Below are 15,623 nucleotides of genomic sequence, written 5' to 3'. Positions count from 1 at the left end.
CAATTGGAAGATTAAATCTAAATTTGATCTCTACATTTGAGGAAGGAAGAATGCCAAAGACATACAGCACAGAACCAGACCCTTCAGAACAATTTGTCCAGGCTGACCAAGACACCTATCTAAGCCAGCTGAATTTGCCACGTGGCCTATTTTCCTCTAAACTTCTATCCCTGCACCTGCTTAAATATCTTTTAAATGTCGTTACTGTAATTGCCTCCACTAGTTCCTCTGGCAGCTTGTCCATATATACACCAGCCTAGGTGCGTAGAGGCAACCCCTTGGGTCTTTTTAATGTATTTCCTTCACCTTAAAACTATGCCTTCTGGTTGTTGATTTAACAACTCTGATTTAAGACAGCACTGTGAAGCATGGCGCCAGCTTGCTGGCACAAATAAAATCTATTAATTACTTTATTAATCACACTTTTTCTTGAAAATTATCAAGACAATCAATAGCCTGTAATTTCCCTTTCGGAGTTGAGCTTTCGAATTGCCTGCACAACCTGGCATTTTTGTGGTGTGAACTGAAATATCGAAGGTGCAGGATGGTTACGACATGGCGTGTAGAAGTTGAACTGAGGTAGTGGGGCCCAGGCCTGAGAGCAGGGAACAAGTAGAAGGTTAACTGACTTAAGCACTAGGCTAAGTCAGGTATAGGCTGATTGAAGGCCACAGATCCCAGGCCTTGAGAATGTATTGAAGCGGTAGGGCCTGGGTCCGAGAGTGAGGATCGACCTGCTGTTTGGCAGATTTAAGCACCGGGCCATATTGAAAAGGTCACAGTGTCAGGGCTAGGTTCATTTTGCTGCATTGTTTGGTTTACGTGTCTCTGCACTGAACTGAGGCTGTGGCCTGCAACCATGGCCTTTGACTGGCTTTATGGTGGACTCACTTTGGTGAATTTCAGTTCTGAATGTTATTTGCTTACTTTCATTGTCTGCGCAATTCATTTTTCTCTGCATATTGGGTGTTTGACGGTCTTTTTTTAAAAATGATTCTATTGGATTTCTTTGTGCCTGTAAGGAGATGAATCTCAAGGTTGTATCTAGTATACATACTTTAATAGATGTACTTTGTGTTTGTTGATGACTTTTCCTTGAATAGAAAGTCTCTGTGTATTCACCCTATCTACAGCTGTCATGAATTTATATACATCAAGGTCAGCTCTCTGTCCCCTAAATACCAAGGAACAAAGGCCTAGTCTGTCTAATCTCACTCTTTAACTCATACCCACATGTTCTACCAACATTCTCAATCTTCTTTCCACTCTTTTCAGCTTAGGTAACCAAACATTGAACAAAATACTCTTGGTGGAGCCTCAAACTGCAGCATAACATCCCAACGTTATTCAATGCTGTGCATTTCTTCAGTATTCATTGACTGATGCCATTTTCAGGGCATGTCTAAGACTTAGACAATGTAGGAAAAGAGTTAGTAGAAATGTTTTAGAATGAAGAGTTTCACTGGAGAAATTAGAATAGTTTCCCTAAAATCAAGGGAGACTTAGAAGAGATTTAATAGTAGTATGCAAGATCTTGACAGGTTTTGATCAATTGAATAGTGTGAAGTTGTTCTTGCTACATGTGCTACAAGGGTCAAAAGACAAAGATTCAAAGTAATGGGCAAAATTTTAGTGGAAGGGGTGCAAAGAAAATTCCCTTTAATAAAAAAAAAACTCACTGCCAGCAAGAATGGTGGAAAAACAATCAGAAACAGTTTTTTCCAAAGGAATTATAGACCACAGAGAAAAAGTAATAGTTTAAAGAGCTAGTGAACAAGATTAACCAGGCTGATTTACAAGGCGCTAGTGGGGATTCAATGACCTGTAAAAATTATATTGTGTTTAATTGTAAAATACAAACTCTTTTTGCTGCAGAATTATATTTCCAACATTAACGTCTCTCTTCTCCCCTCTCACATCAGGCAGGAGATTCAAAATCCAAAAAGCACATACCATCAGGCTGAAGGTCAGTTTCTACACCCCTGTTATAAGACTATGAATGGTTCTCTTGCAAAAAAGTAGAGTTCTCAACACACAGCGTGGACTCTGGTTACACAACTCCAATAACTCAGTGATCACATACATACAAGTAAACACTAGACATGACCAACAATGAATTTAATATGCTTCGTTACTTCTCACAAGTTGAAAACTTGCTATTAAACGACACAGAAGGGACTTCAGAGAGCTTCTTTTGAAGTTGCGGCCACAGAACTGGAAAAAAACCCATCACTGTTCAATTAGATTAAGAACACAGTTGCTGAACGATTCGGGCTGCTTCCATCACAGATGATGGCTGAGAATGACCAGTAACTTCGGACCTCAAGGAGCCGCCGAGTTGACACTGACCGGCGTTTGATTTAAAACACGGCTTACGCCCGGGGCACTACTACAGGCCACCCTCCTCACTACAAGCCCACACGTCCGACGACGATGTTCCTATCCCAAACAATTACTTCTGTATAAAGTTGCCCCTACCTGCAGAGATCTCCGCGCTCCATTGCTGGTGCTCGGCGTCTACCGCCGCTCCCGCCCGGGCACTGCCATGTTGACAGGGCGCGCCTGCCCACGTGACAGCTCCAGCCAATCGCCTGTCGGGGATCGGTCACGACCCGCACGTGACCGCGCTGGCCCAGTCCGCGAGCGGCGGCGGCGGTCACGTGCTCTCGCCCAGCCCCGCGGAGGGGTCCCGGAAGGCGAAGACAGGGGATGGCACCCGGCTTGTGAGCGGGAGGAGGCAGGGTGCGAAGTAAGTGACAGGGCAGGAGGGGAGGGGAGCTGTCAGCGGGAATGATTGCTGCGGAGGTATTTCATAAAACAGCTATAATGGCCAGTTGAGGTCTTGGATTATTAAGAAATTCCATTAAATATCAAGTTTTGGAAAATAACATGTAGTAAAACACATTGCACAAAAGGGATTCCTGCTGAGTTCCTCCAGCATTTAATGCGTGTTGTTTAAACTCACCGTATCCCTGATGTGGAGTGTAAATATTGTAAATGACTCTGCAATACCATTGGAGCCCTGGCCTTCGTCAACTTGAATGCTGAGCTCGAACTATACATTGCATTGATTGCGTGACTTCATTCCTCTGACTCTCGCAGAAAACCCTTCTCTACAATTTCCTAGCCTTTATGTCTAACTTGGGTGTTTAAAATAAACTATTGTCGCTCTGTGTTGGTCCTGTGCTGGTAATCACAATAATTCCTGTTAATTCCTGTTCTTTGAAAATTCTGTTTAGTCTTTATCGATCCACTTATCTAGTTTATGTATTTGTCAAAAAGAAACTACTTCTGTTATCCATTTCATATTTTTTTCCTTTTATGTTTTTGAAACTGCACTAGACTATCAGTCTAGGTTCTGTGTTTGGCCCTGTAGAACTTAAGGTTTTTGCTGTACAAAGATTACTCATTTTTTTAAAATGTTCTTAACTTTGCCTAACTCTGCTCCATTTTTTTCCAAGGGTCTTGAATGGAAAAGTTTATAAAAAGTAGTAGATACAGCCCAGTCCATCATGGGTAAAGCCCTCCCCACCATTGAGCACATCTTCTTGGCATACTGTTGCAGGAAAGCAATATCCATCATCAAGGGTCCCCATCATTTAGGCCATGCTTTTTTCTTGCTGCTGCCATCAGGAAGGAGGTAATGAAACCTCATCCCACATCACCAGGTTTAGGAACAGTTATTAACCCTCAACCATCAGGCTCTTGAACCAAAGGAGATAATTTCAATCACCCCCAACACTCAACTGATTCCACAATTATTGGACTCACTTTAAAGGCTTAATGTTCTTGATATTTATTGCTTATTTATTATTATTTTATTTCTCTTTATTTGCATTGTTGTCTTTCACATATTTGTTGCTTGTCCAGTAATGTGCAGACTTTCATTGATTCTTTCATATTTATTGTGAATGCCCACAAGAAAATGAATCTTGTATATGGTGACATACATTTACTTTGATCTACTGCTGTGGCCTCATTCATGCTGTGGATGCCTTATAGAACACAATCCTAATGGCTTCTTAAATTGTGTTGTCCAGGAGCTCTGCTTGACCTATTGAGTTTTTCAGCAATCTGTTTTTGTGGTTTAAGTTTTTTTTTCATTATTTAAAAATACTTCCATGAACCGACCTCTCCCAGGTGAGTGGTTTCCTCCAATCCTGCAGTTTCAATGTTCCCTGCATTTCAGTAGACCCTACATCTGCATTAGCATCTGTGTTTCTTGATCGTTTGCTCTGATATACATCCTGGTGCTGTTGAGCACAAAGTTCTTTTGGGTAATCCTACTATGAAGTACCATGGGACATTTTGCTGCATTACAGTTATAAAATAAAAGTATTGTGTTATCCACGGTGAAAAGCGTTTCACAGTCTTGTCATACAATAAATTATTTGATGTAAACTAGTAACATGCAAAGCTTGAAACCTTTCTCAGACTTACCTGTCTCCAAAATTTGCACCGTCATGGTATAATATGTTTTGTAATATGCTTTCAAAAATAATGAAATTAAGTTTCTAAATATAAAAAAAATTATAAAGAGCAGTAAACTCCTAAACACTATCAAATCAATATTTGGACATCCTTTGCCTTTAAAACTGCATCATTTCTCTTAGGTACACTGCTGTGCAATTTTTTTTTAAAAAAGAAAATTGGCTGGTAGGTTATTCCAGTCATCTTGGAGGACATGCCACAGTTCTTCTGCAGACTTTTGGCTGCCTTGCTTGATTCTGTCTTTCCAGGTAGTCCCAGACAGCCTTGATGATGTTGAGATCAGGGCTCTGTGAAGCCCATACCATCTGAAAGCATATATTTAAAAAAAATCTAAACAACACCTTGTATTCTGTCTGGGTAGCCTCTAAACTGATGGCATGAATGTTGATTTCTCGAACTTCCGGTAATGTCCTCCCTCCCACTACACAAGTCCCCATCCACTTTTCCCTCTCTCACCTTAGCCTGCCTTACACCTCCCTCTGGTGCTCCTTCCCCCCCCCTCACCTTTTCTTTCTTCCATGATCTCTGTCCTTTCCTGTCAGACTCCCCCTTCTCCACCCCAGTATCTCTTTCACCAGTCAATTTCCCAGCTCTTTACTTCATCCCTTTCCCCTCCCGGTTTCACCTTTCACCTTGTGTATCTTTCTACCCTCCCCTCTTTAAATCTACTCATCTTTTTTTCTCTCCAGTTCTGCCAAAGGGTCTCAGCCTAAAATGTTGACACTATTTTTTTTCCATAAATGCTGCCTGGCCTGCTGAGTTCCAGCAGTTTGTGCGTGCTGCTTTGATTTCCAGCATCTGCAGATTTTCCATTGTTTGTAAATAAAAACCTAGGGTGCCTTAGACTTTTGGACAATACTAAATATAAACAAAAGTGAAGAAGGTTATTAGGATCCTCTGAAAGACTGAACTGTTGGGTAAGTAGTAATTGAATTCAGAAGTTGCTTGGAACTCATTGATGGGCCTTCCTATCCTTTATGTAGTTGTATAAATGTAGTCGTATAAATTGTTAATCATTAATAATAATAATTTTATCTTTCAATTTAGACTACAATGAATCCTGAAAATCCACGCTACATTTTGGGAAGGATCAGATTTCTCATTGAATGTATTGATTGCTTCAAGAACAGCAAGCCTTTGCCAGAGGCTCTGTGCTATGTACCCAGAGAGGTCCTGTACAAGTTTTGGAAGGATTCGACCTTCTCTAGTGCATCACTGGGCCGATCACAGTACATTGTTTCAGTTTGGCAATTAGCCTCCCAGTCTCAACGCAAAAAACTCTTTGATATTGAGTTAAAGAGAGGAACTTGTATCAAAGCCACAGGCGAGGAATACTGCAATAGCCATGGCCTCTGGGTGAAGATGAATCAGGTGAATTTTCTTCCAGTTTGCCATCTTTATATTGGTTTATAATTTGTTAATTGTTTAAGACATATGATTCTATGAATAGGTTGGGGCTATTTTTTTCCTTTGTGTGCGTTTCTTCAGAGTTTACATTTCAATTGTGAGATTATTTTGTTGATTTGTGTTTAAAACAGTACACAGGATTGAGCAACAAAGCATTTGATAAAGAATAGTTTTGTTGTTGTGCTTCACTGCCACAGAATTGATTAGCTTTTAGTAAAGCATAATGTTGGTGCTGTATTTCCACCTCTTACCCTACAAACCACTTCAATGATTATCTACACATTATATAACCAATAAAAAGAATAATCATTCTGTTTCTATTTTAATATGATGTTCTACAGTAAACAATTTAGAATAAGTCTAACCTGTGTGAACTGTAGCTGCAACATACTTCAAATGTCTTTTAGGGATTTGCTTAACTTTATCATCATTCTTTATGAACCAAATGGCTTATCCTAACAGCCCAAAATGCCAGTTAATGTTTGGTTAGGAAGGCATGACTTGAGACCTTTACTTGCAATGATTCTTCCAATTATGAAGATTTCTTTGGTGATGAATGCATCATCAGGGACCCCGCATTCCTGGCCATTCTTCCTTCTCGCTGCTGCCATCAGGAGGTATAGGAAGCTTATGTCCCATAACAGCAGATTCTGAAACTGTTATTACCCTTCAACCATTGGGCTCCTGAACCAACATAGATGATTTCACTCACCTCAGATCTGAATTGATTCCATCCTTGCTCAAGAGATTTCCATTTTCCGTAGTTGATGGTGGTTTTATTATTCACCAGTGCATTGTAGTACGCAAGTTGCCAGTGTAAAAAGACAGCAGTTCTTGGTATTCTAACAAAAGGCAAACTCAAATATTGATTAAAATTCCTTTGGCTTCTAACTACTAACTGTTGTACGAAGATATAAAGTGCCTGACTTGATGACAAAACCTAATTGCTTAACAATTTGACAATGAGCAATCAACAACAGCTGTTAACCCACAAGGAAGCAGTGAAGTCCAGTAATTAGAAATAAAATAACAATCCAAATCGGGAAAGACATAACAAATGGACTCACTTTCAAGAACTGTACAACTCATGTTCTCAGTATTATTTAATTACCTACGAGGGTTGATTGATAAGTTGGTGGCCTAAGGTAGAAGGTGTCAATTTTAGAAAACCTAGCACATTTATTTTTCAACATAGTCCCCTCCTACATTTACACACTTAGTCCAGCGGTCGTGGAGTATACGGATCTTGGACCTTCAGAAAATGTCCACAGCAGGGGTGATTGATAAGTTTGTGGCCTAAGGTAGAAGGAGATGAGTTATTAACTTCATACTTTCTGCATATTCACTCAAAGAGCTGACCTGCATGTGCGTGTAACAAGAGCTGTATAACTCATCTCCTTCTACCTTAGGCCACAAACATCACTCACCCATCTGTGGACACTTTCTGGAGGTCCAAGATCCATATACTCCACGACTGCTGAACTAAGTGTGTAAATGTAGGAGGGGACTATGTTGAAAAATAAAAGTGCTAGGTTTTCTCAAATTGACACCATCTACCTTAGGCTACGAACTTATCAATCACCCCTTGTATTTATTTTTATTTGCACATTGTCTTCTTTTGCTTCTTGGTTGTTTCAGTCTTTGTAGCATTTTTTCGTTGGTTCCATTGTATTTCTTCGTTTTCCAGTGAATATAAGAAAAAATAGTACATATATATAGTTTGATAATTTACTTTGAACCTTGAGTGTCCAAGTTGCAGTAAAGTTTATCATAGCTATTCACATCAACCAGTGTCAAATAATTCATAATTATACTTTCAAAGAGGAATCTGTTCATGAATATTAACCCTTTATCCCAATGATACTACAGGAGCAAATACAGGAATATAACAGCAGCTGTCAGAGTAAAGAAGGCTGGATTCTTCTGTGTAAGCAGCCAGAAGGTGGTGAACGACTTGTGCCAGTAGAAACACCTGAAAGGCTTCAGAAACAGCAACAGCTTTTTGGTTATGACTACAGGCCGTGTACAAGGTCAATTGAAATATTATTTAACATTAATTGCAAATATAATGATTTATACATGATGGGGAATGTATCAATGACCCGCATTCAACTATCCCAAGCTATGTAGGTGTAATTAAATAGAAATGATTTCTGGAGCAACAACTCTCACGTTCAGAGAGGTGAAAGAATTACTTTTTACAGACTTAAAAAGGAGAGGAAGCTACATGACCAACAATATTCAAAGTCTAATTCCAGCGTGTGGGACTTGGCAGATGAAACTATGACTGGAAGTCTCCGGTCTAAAGGGAGGAAATCCCTAAAAGGGAATGTGGTCGAAATTTCTTTTGGTGTGGTGGATAAGTGAGGGGAAGTCCATGAAATAATTTATTGTTATAGGTCTGAGAGCATGGGCTTTAGGAAGGGGATATGAGCAGCAAAGATATTAGCTGAACTTTTTAGTTAAACATTGGAAGAATTGGAAAACAGTGTTAACATTTTCGATCAAGTACCCTTTTTAGGCTTAGAAGTGACAGGCTTAAATGGAGAGTGTGATAACACATCTGTTGTATAGAGGCAACGGAGGTAGAATTAACTAGTCTCTGTGATGGAGAGGATGTGGCAGTGGAACTGTTGGGTTACATAATTAACCAAATAATCACATTCAGAATCCAGAGCTTTCTATCTTGTATGAGGAAGCTAGCAATGGAGCCCACCCCACTCCCTCAGATTGTGGATAGATAAATCCTTTTTTGTTTTGAAACAGAAGATTATCCTCCTCAGTATCCACAACCATTAATCTCCTTGCCAGCTACAAATTTACTAATCAGACCTCCTGCGTTTACATCCTAATTGTTAATGTACTGAACAGTAATGCATCACTGATTACAGGCTTCCAATCACAAAAACCAACCCTTTACTGTCACACCCAAACTGCTGGAGGAGCTCAGCAGCCCAGGCAGCATCTGTGGAAAAGAGAAAACATTTGACATTTCAGGTTGAGTCACTTCATCAGGACGAGGTTATACATTATATTTGCTTTTATCAGGTGTTGATGAAGCATCTTGGCCTGAAACATCGACTGATTACTCTTTTCCATGGATGCTGTTTGGGTGGCTGAGTTCCTTTAGCATTTCGTGTGTTGCTGGGATTTCCAACACCTGCAGATTTTTGCGTTTTTGTCCCTTACTGTCATCCTTTGTTGCCTGCCATCAAGTTAATTTCAGATCTAATTTTTCACATCTCTGAATTCCATATTTTCTTAACTTTTGTACCCATCTCTCATGTGGGACCTTGTTAAAGGCCTTGCTGAACTCCATGTAGGCTACATCAGCTGCGCTTTGCTCTTTCAACAATTCATTTAAAAAGCCATGTAGGCAGGGTAGTCCCATAGCAAAGCTGTGCTAATTATTCCTGATCAATCCCTGCCTCTCCAGGAGCAGATTAGTTCTGTCCATCTAATTGTTTTCCATTAATTTCACTACTACTCAACAGCCTTTAATTACCTGGTTTCCCCCAGTGCCTTTTTTTTTGGACCAAATGTGCCGTATTTTCTGTTTTTGGTCATTTTGCACTTCTGTAGTTAGTAAAGTAAGAAGATAGTAAATAGGCCTTTGGGAGCATTGATATGCAGAGGGATGAAAGTCGATAGCAGCCTGAAAGTGAAAGCACAAAAATACAAGGTTATAAAGAAGGCGAACAGTATACTGGCCATTCATCAACTAGGGCATAGAGTATAAAAGTTGGCAAATCAGCTTTGATTAGGACACATTAACAGTACTGTGTGCATTTCTGTTCCCTGCATTACAGGAACAATGCGGATGCTTTGGACAAGGTACAGAAGACGTTTGCCAGGATGTTGAATGGATTTGAGAATATTAGCTACAGGGAGAGCTTGGATAGACTTCAATTATTTTCTCTGGAGCATTGGAGGCAGGGGAATGACCTGATAGAAGTATATTAAATTATGAGAGGCTTGTATAGGGTAGATGGAGCCTTTCAATCATGATAGAAATGTCAAATCCTAGACGACATTCCTTTAATATAAGAGGAAGAAAGTTTAAAGGAGATCTTAAGCTTTTTTTTTACACAGAGAGCAGTTTTTCCCGCAAACATACTGCCAGTAGATGGAATGCAAGTAGATACAATAGTGACATTTAAGATACAGTTAAACAGGTTTATGAACAGATAGGGATTGAGGGAAATAGACCATGTGTGGGCAGATGGGATTAGTTTAAAATGGCATCATGGTCAGCACAGACATAAGCTGGAGATCCTGTTGCTGTGCTGTACTAAGTTCAATGTATCTTATGTTCTGGAATTCCACAGTCTGCCTCTTTGAGTAGTCCAACTACATTGTACTTTCTGCATCATGAATCATTTAAGACCTCACTGATGCATGGGTTGTCACTTTGATGCCTTTTATGCCCTGCTCTTTCTCTGTTAATCTACTTAACCTAATATACTTCCAAAATACTTGGCATTTTCCTTTATCTTGCATAGTAATGCCATTTCATGTTACCTCACCCAACTAATTATTTTTTTTCCAAGTACTTCCACCTACATACTCTGTAGTTATGTAGGCCTTCCTGTTAAGTTTATAGCAGTGTTTACATAACTGAAACCACCTTTGATATCATTGACCAATCCGGGTAACACAGTTCCTATCTCTTGTTGTTAGTTGTCCTTGCCTCCCAAACTCAGTGAAGTCTTTTCTGGGGATATGCTAGTTTTTTCAATAAATTCCAGATACTCTGTTTTTTTTTGTCTGAGATGGTCTGATACAGACCCCAACTTCTGGAGAGAGCCACTGACACGTGTGATGCTTTAATGGGTTAATTTTCATTCCCAGTGAGGACTCTATTTTGTTTAAGGCTTCATTGCTTAATGATCCTTGTAGCCATTTTCTTTCCCAGCCTTTGGTATGATCCATGAACTCCATTTTAAGGGCACTTTAATACAGTTTCTTCTTTAGCTCTGCGCAGCTGAAAGCCTGTATATTTTTTTAAGTTCTTAAAAACTAATAACTATTTGTAAAATGATTACTTCTGGAGTGTTAAATGTGCCTTCCATATAAATCAAAATCCACGAACTGTTGCATGATGACCTGTGATGATAGTTTTATACAATCATTCTGATGCAGGTATTTTTGTTCTTTGGTTTAGATGGGAGCAGGTGGTTGATGCACAATATTCCTTACACCTGGGGGCAAAGCCGAAGGTGGCAGCAAGGGATGAAGCGGCAGTGCAGAAATTAAGGTGGGATTACGTCCAGAGTGTTTACTTGTCTCCTGCTAAGCTGTAATTAAATATTTTGCGGTATAGTGTATTAAAATGCAGATTTAAGCCACGACACACCTGTTAAATTTCACCATCTAATCAGAAATATCAGAATGTTTCCCATTATTATTTATTGTTTTGAGAATATTCAGGCTCCTGGTGGAACAGTCACATTAGTGCCACCTTTCCTTTATTTCCCTGGGACTTTGAAACTCATTCTTCATCATTAGCCCTTTGACTTTGACTTTTTTACTGATTGCCCACACTAATGGGTCATGCAGGAGTCATTTAATCCACCAACACATCTTTAGGATGTGGGTGGATACATGCGTATGCAGGTTCTAGCTGTGCATTTCCATGAAAAATAAGATAGTGCTATTTGTGAAAAAGAGAGTCCATGACTTTTCCACAATGAAAATTAAATCCCTTTCAGTGCAGTTGAGGATTAATTGACTGTGAGTGTGACGTGCTGTTTCCACAGAACTGCTTTGATTGCATTCATTAGGCCTGGTAAGATTTCAGACGTATTACCCTGAGTCAGATCGGATGAATAAACACAAAATTATCTTTGTTGGTGACAGCTTTGCCAGGTGCATTATATCCCAGATTGTTCATGCCTTAATAGAAGTTTTAAGTTCTTTGAATGAAGTCCATCCAACGAAATTCTTTACTTTTATTACTTAACTTTCCTTCATTTTACTGGTAATGCTGCACTGTTTCAAAACAAAAGGGTGAGCTGGCTTCCAAGTTTGTTAGCCTCCCTAGATTCTAAAAACACAGGATAAGATATTAATATCCCTTGTGCCAAAGGGTTGTGAACACTCTCAAGGCAGCCTGATGTTGAGAGGGCAGTCAGTTGACACGCAGGGCTTTTCAAGTGGGCACCTTGCTCCCTTGATGCTTCATCGATTAGCTCACTAAATCTCTGAAGGGCTTAATGGACTTCTGGCATTCCAGAGTCAACCACCCCCTTCCCCCCCCCCCCCCCCAGTTGTGTCCTCCCACTCTCTTGATGCTATCATGGAGCCCAGGAGTGGTCTTTTCACTGGAACCAAACCCGGCGATTGCTTCTTTCTGCCACCTCTGATGGTTGCTGTAGAATCTGACCATGGATCCCTAGCTGTTCCAGTAATTTGATGGTGATGTGGCTATAAATCCCCTACATCCCACTTCCACAGGACAAGCTTTGGTTTTCCTGCCCCGTTGTTGAGCTTGAGGCATAGCATAGCCTCTTATGCTCATAAGCCTCAGCCACTGAATCCTCCTACGGGACTGTGAGCTCCACGATGCTGAAGATTTGTAATGAGTTGGACCAGAGAACCAATTCTGGCCTAAGGCTGGTGGTAACTATTTCTGGTGGATAGGTGAGTTGTTCATTGACATCAGTTATGGACCATGTTCATCTGTCCTACTTCTGGCTTAGGAGGGAGATTAATTGGTCTTTTCACTCCATCCTGGATAAATGCATTAGTCGTTCGAGGGGGCAAGGAATTGGTTGCTACCCTCTTGGACTCTTCAAGACCTGTTTGTGACGCCATATATATCTGCTGTGTGAGAGGATGGTTTTGCAGCTTGTTAGGATATGCCTGAGGGTGGCCAGAATCGGGCAGAAGGCACGAGTTGGGTTCTCACCTAGCCACTGGTGGAAGGAAGAGCCTTGTGTGTAGCTCTGAGGAAAAAGCTAAGTCTGTTCGCTTCCATCTCCCATATGTCCTTCCTCACTCATTGCTTTCCCACTGCACCCATTGCCCCCGCTTAACCAGGGAGACAGCCTTCAAACTTCTGTCATACTCCTCTTGTCACCACACTTCCTTGACAACCATCTTCCTTTGCTCTGGAATTATGACCTTGTGCTAGGTGGATCCACTTGCTGCCAGACCAGAGCCACCCTTGCCCCACAATGTCTCTATGCCTAAAGGCTGCTGTTGCTTGCTGCACTGCATCAGCTGGGGTCCATTTCCACCCAGCTGATAAGGTGCATGCAGCGTTACTTATGGTCTTGTCACGAGTGTCTTTGAGTGTCATCTGTAGACGCACCTTAGGACACTTGAATTCCTCTGTGAGGCCAGTGAGAGGTAGTTCAAGCACTCCTTTACCATACAGACTGGTGCACCTTGGGACACCGAGCCACTTCTTCACGAATGATGTGATGGTTCGCTCAAGCTTCTTCACAGCTGTTAGTGTTGCTTTAGGTGCAGCACCTGCTCTTTGTGAGGCTAGCATTTTACCATCTACCGAGGCTTTTGACAGGCTGTTCAGACACTGCTGGAATTGCGTCATCACCGATGGAAAAACTTTGTCTTTCAACATTCCCTTGACAACAGAGGTGCTTTGTGACTTGCTGGGTTTGGTTTCCATTCTCAACCACTTGATGTTTTCCTGTGGATTTCCAAGTAGTCACTTGATTCTTGCCACAGTGGTGGTCAGTGTTGTTATATTGTCCATGTATGCCCTAGCAGAGCAAAAACAAAGTCCAACACATGTTCTTTCCCCACCTACCACCCATCTTGAAGCCCCAGTAATGACCTCCTTGGCCATTGTGAAGGCCAGGGATGGTGTACTGCAACCTGTCATAATGCCTGCTTCCTATCTTTGTCACGTTGTGGTAAAATCAGAAGGTTCATGAAAACACCATGGAGTGTCAGACCTTTAGATTTTATTGTTCTTCCCACCCTGGAAGTGGCAAACATCTTCTGGCAGTTTACTGTTGAGATTGGGTGTATTGTGTGGAGAGTTTTCTGTGCTGAGACTTTGCTATACTGACACTATTTTGTTTATGTAGGAAGCTCTTGTGGTATTAGAATTAATAACTTTGAAGTTTTAATTGTGTGATTGAGCGTAGGTTTGTTCCTCCCACCTGGACATTTGAGTGTGATGAAGACTTAGTACATTACTTCTATGACCGCATAGGGAAGGAGGATGAAAACTTGGGCAGCGTCAAACACCTCGTTGACAGCATCGAGGCTTCTTCTTTCTCGGTAAGTTTTTTGCCCTAATGGAGTAGTACTGCAAGCATGAAAATGACCTTTGAAGTTTTTTTTTACATAGGGCATATTTTTCTCCCCACAGGGTGTTTGCTTGTAAAACCATTACATTTGTTTTTTCAGATGCTTAACATTTTGCCAACACAGTGAATTCCAATGACTAAAGCTCATCTGTATTTAAAAACCTATAAAAATGCCGCAGTTGAAATGGTTCTTAGTGATTGTTTATATTAGCATATTTTTGAGATGTAGTTTTCTATATATTTTGAGGGTAACATTGGGATCTCACTGAAACTTGTAAAGTTTTGGAGGACTCATATGAGTAGATAAGGACTTTAGAATGAGGTATCCAAATCTCAGGATATGGGTAAAAAATTGGGGCTCAGATAAGGAGAAATATATTTAAACAGAGGGCGGTTAACTTGTAGAACTCTTTACCACAGGAGTTGATGGAAGCTAGGTCACTGAAAACATTTAAGAAGGAGATACCTTAACAGATTCCTAGCTGGAATATGGTATTGTGAAAGTTGATCAGTGGTGATTATATTGAATAACAGAGTTGGCTCAAAAGACTGAATGGCCCACTCCCAATATTTTCTACAGATGCTGTAAATGTTCACTTGTCTAGAAGTGTTTATAAAACATTCAACAGCATAAGCAGAAGGATCTTCTTGGAAGCTAAAACTTGGGTGGAGTGGTGAAGGAAAGAGTATGTTTTGGAGTATGTTTCAAAGCCATGTGTATTGCAGACATTCATTGCAAATGGCTGGGCATTTGGGAGCGAAGACAGGAATGGATTATTACATATGCCTTCTGTATTAGCAAACCACTTATTTTAAATAAATTATTGTTCAAATACTTACAAAGTAAATGAAGCTCGGTATCACGTATTTTCTGACAGAATTAATTGCAATATGTGAATAGGTGCTCTTCACACCATTGAAATAGTTAAAATAATGAATTGGATTCAAAATTTTTTTTTTGTGAACTAAAGATGAAGGTTTTGAGCTGATAACCAACTATTGAATCAAAATTTGAATAAGATCTGCTTGGATGAAAGCACCTCTTCTGTTTTGTCCAACACTCTTATACTTAACAGGATGAAGCCAACGTGTGGTGCTTGACGGATGGAGACAACGACACATTCTGGGAGAGCGAGGGGAACCAGGGCCATCATTGGATTCGATTGCACATGAAGAAAGGCATCATTATAAAGTATTAAAATTCAGTTTTGTGTTCTAACAGTTGCAAACCTAATATGCAGTGTTATGTTAGGTAATTGAATGAACATCTTTCCTAATAGAAAAGAGTGGTAATGTTGTAGGTCTGATACAATCCAAAGGATTAAAACACTGATTAAATATGAGGAATGCAGAAACAAAATAAAACTTAAAATGATTTTTTTAAGTGTTGTTACTTCACTCCTGTTCCTGATACTTTTTGCACTGTTCATTTCCAGGAAG

General features: G+C 40.3%; 2 protein-coding genes across 2 annotated transcripts in view; one reads left to right on the top strand and one right to left on the bottom strand.

The window, feature by feature from the left end:
* The window catches only part of urod (uroporphyrinogen decarboxylase), a 49,775-nt gene extending 47,176 nt beyond the window's left edge, over positions 1–2,599 (bottom strand). The window contains exon 1 of the mRNA XM_059984108.1: positions 2,479–2,599. Coding sequence (XP_059840091.1) covers positions 2,479–2,501 — 23 coding nt within the window. The 5' untranslated portion in view covers positions 2,502–2,599. The remainder of the gene's footprint in view (positions 1–2,478) is intronic.
* A 29-nt stretch (positions 2,600–2,628) lies between these two features.
* The window catches only part of hectd3 (HECT domain containing 3), a 61,454-nt gene continuing 48,459 nt past the window's right edge, over positions 2,629–15,623 (top strand). The window contains exons 1-6 of the mRNA XM_059984107.1: positions 2,629–2,749; positions 5,539–5,862; positions 7,768–7,928; positions 11,063–11,155; positions 14,019–14,154; positions 15,260–15,375. Of these exons, the coding sequence (XP_059840090.1) occupies positions 5,545–5,862; positions 7,768–7,928; positions 11,063–11,155; positions 14,019–14,154; positions 15,260–15,375 (824 nt within the window). The 5' untranslated portion in view covers positions 2,629–2,749; positions 5,539–5,544. The remainder of the gene's footprint in view (positions 2,750–5,538; positions 5,863–7,767; positions 7,929–11,062; positions 11,156–14,018; positions 14,155–15,259; positions 15,376–15,623) is intronic.

Source organism: Hypanus sabinus, chromosome 11 (assembly GCF_030144855.1).
Source record: "Hypanus sabinus isolate sHypSab1 chromosome 11, sHypSab1.hap1, whole genome shotgun sequence".
Lineage (NCBI taxonomy): Eukaryota > Metazoa > Chordata > Chondrichthyes > Myliobatiformes > Dasyatidae > Hypanus > Hypanus sabinus.
Note: the sequence above shows the minus strand (reverse complement) of the source record. Positions and strands in the feature narration are given on the sequence as shown.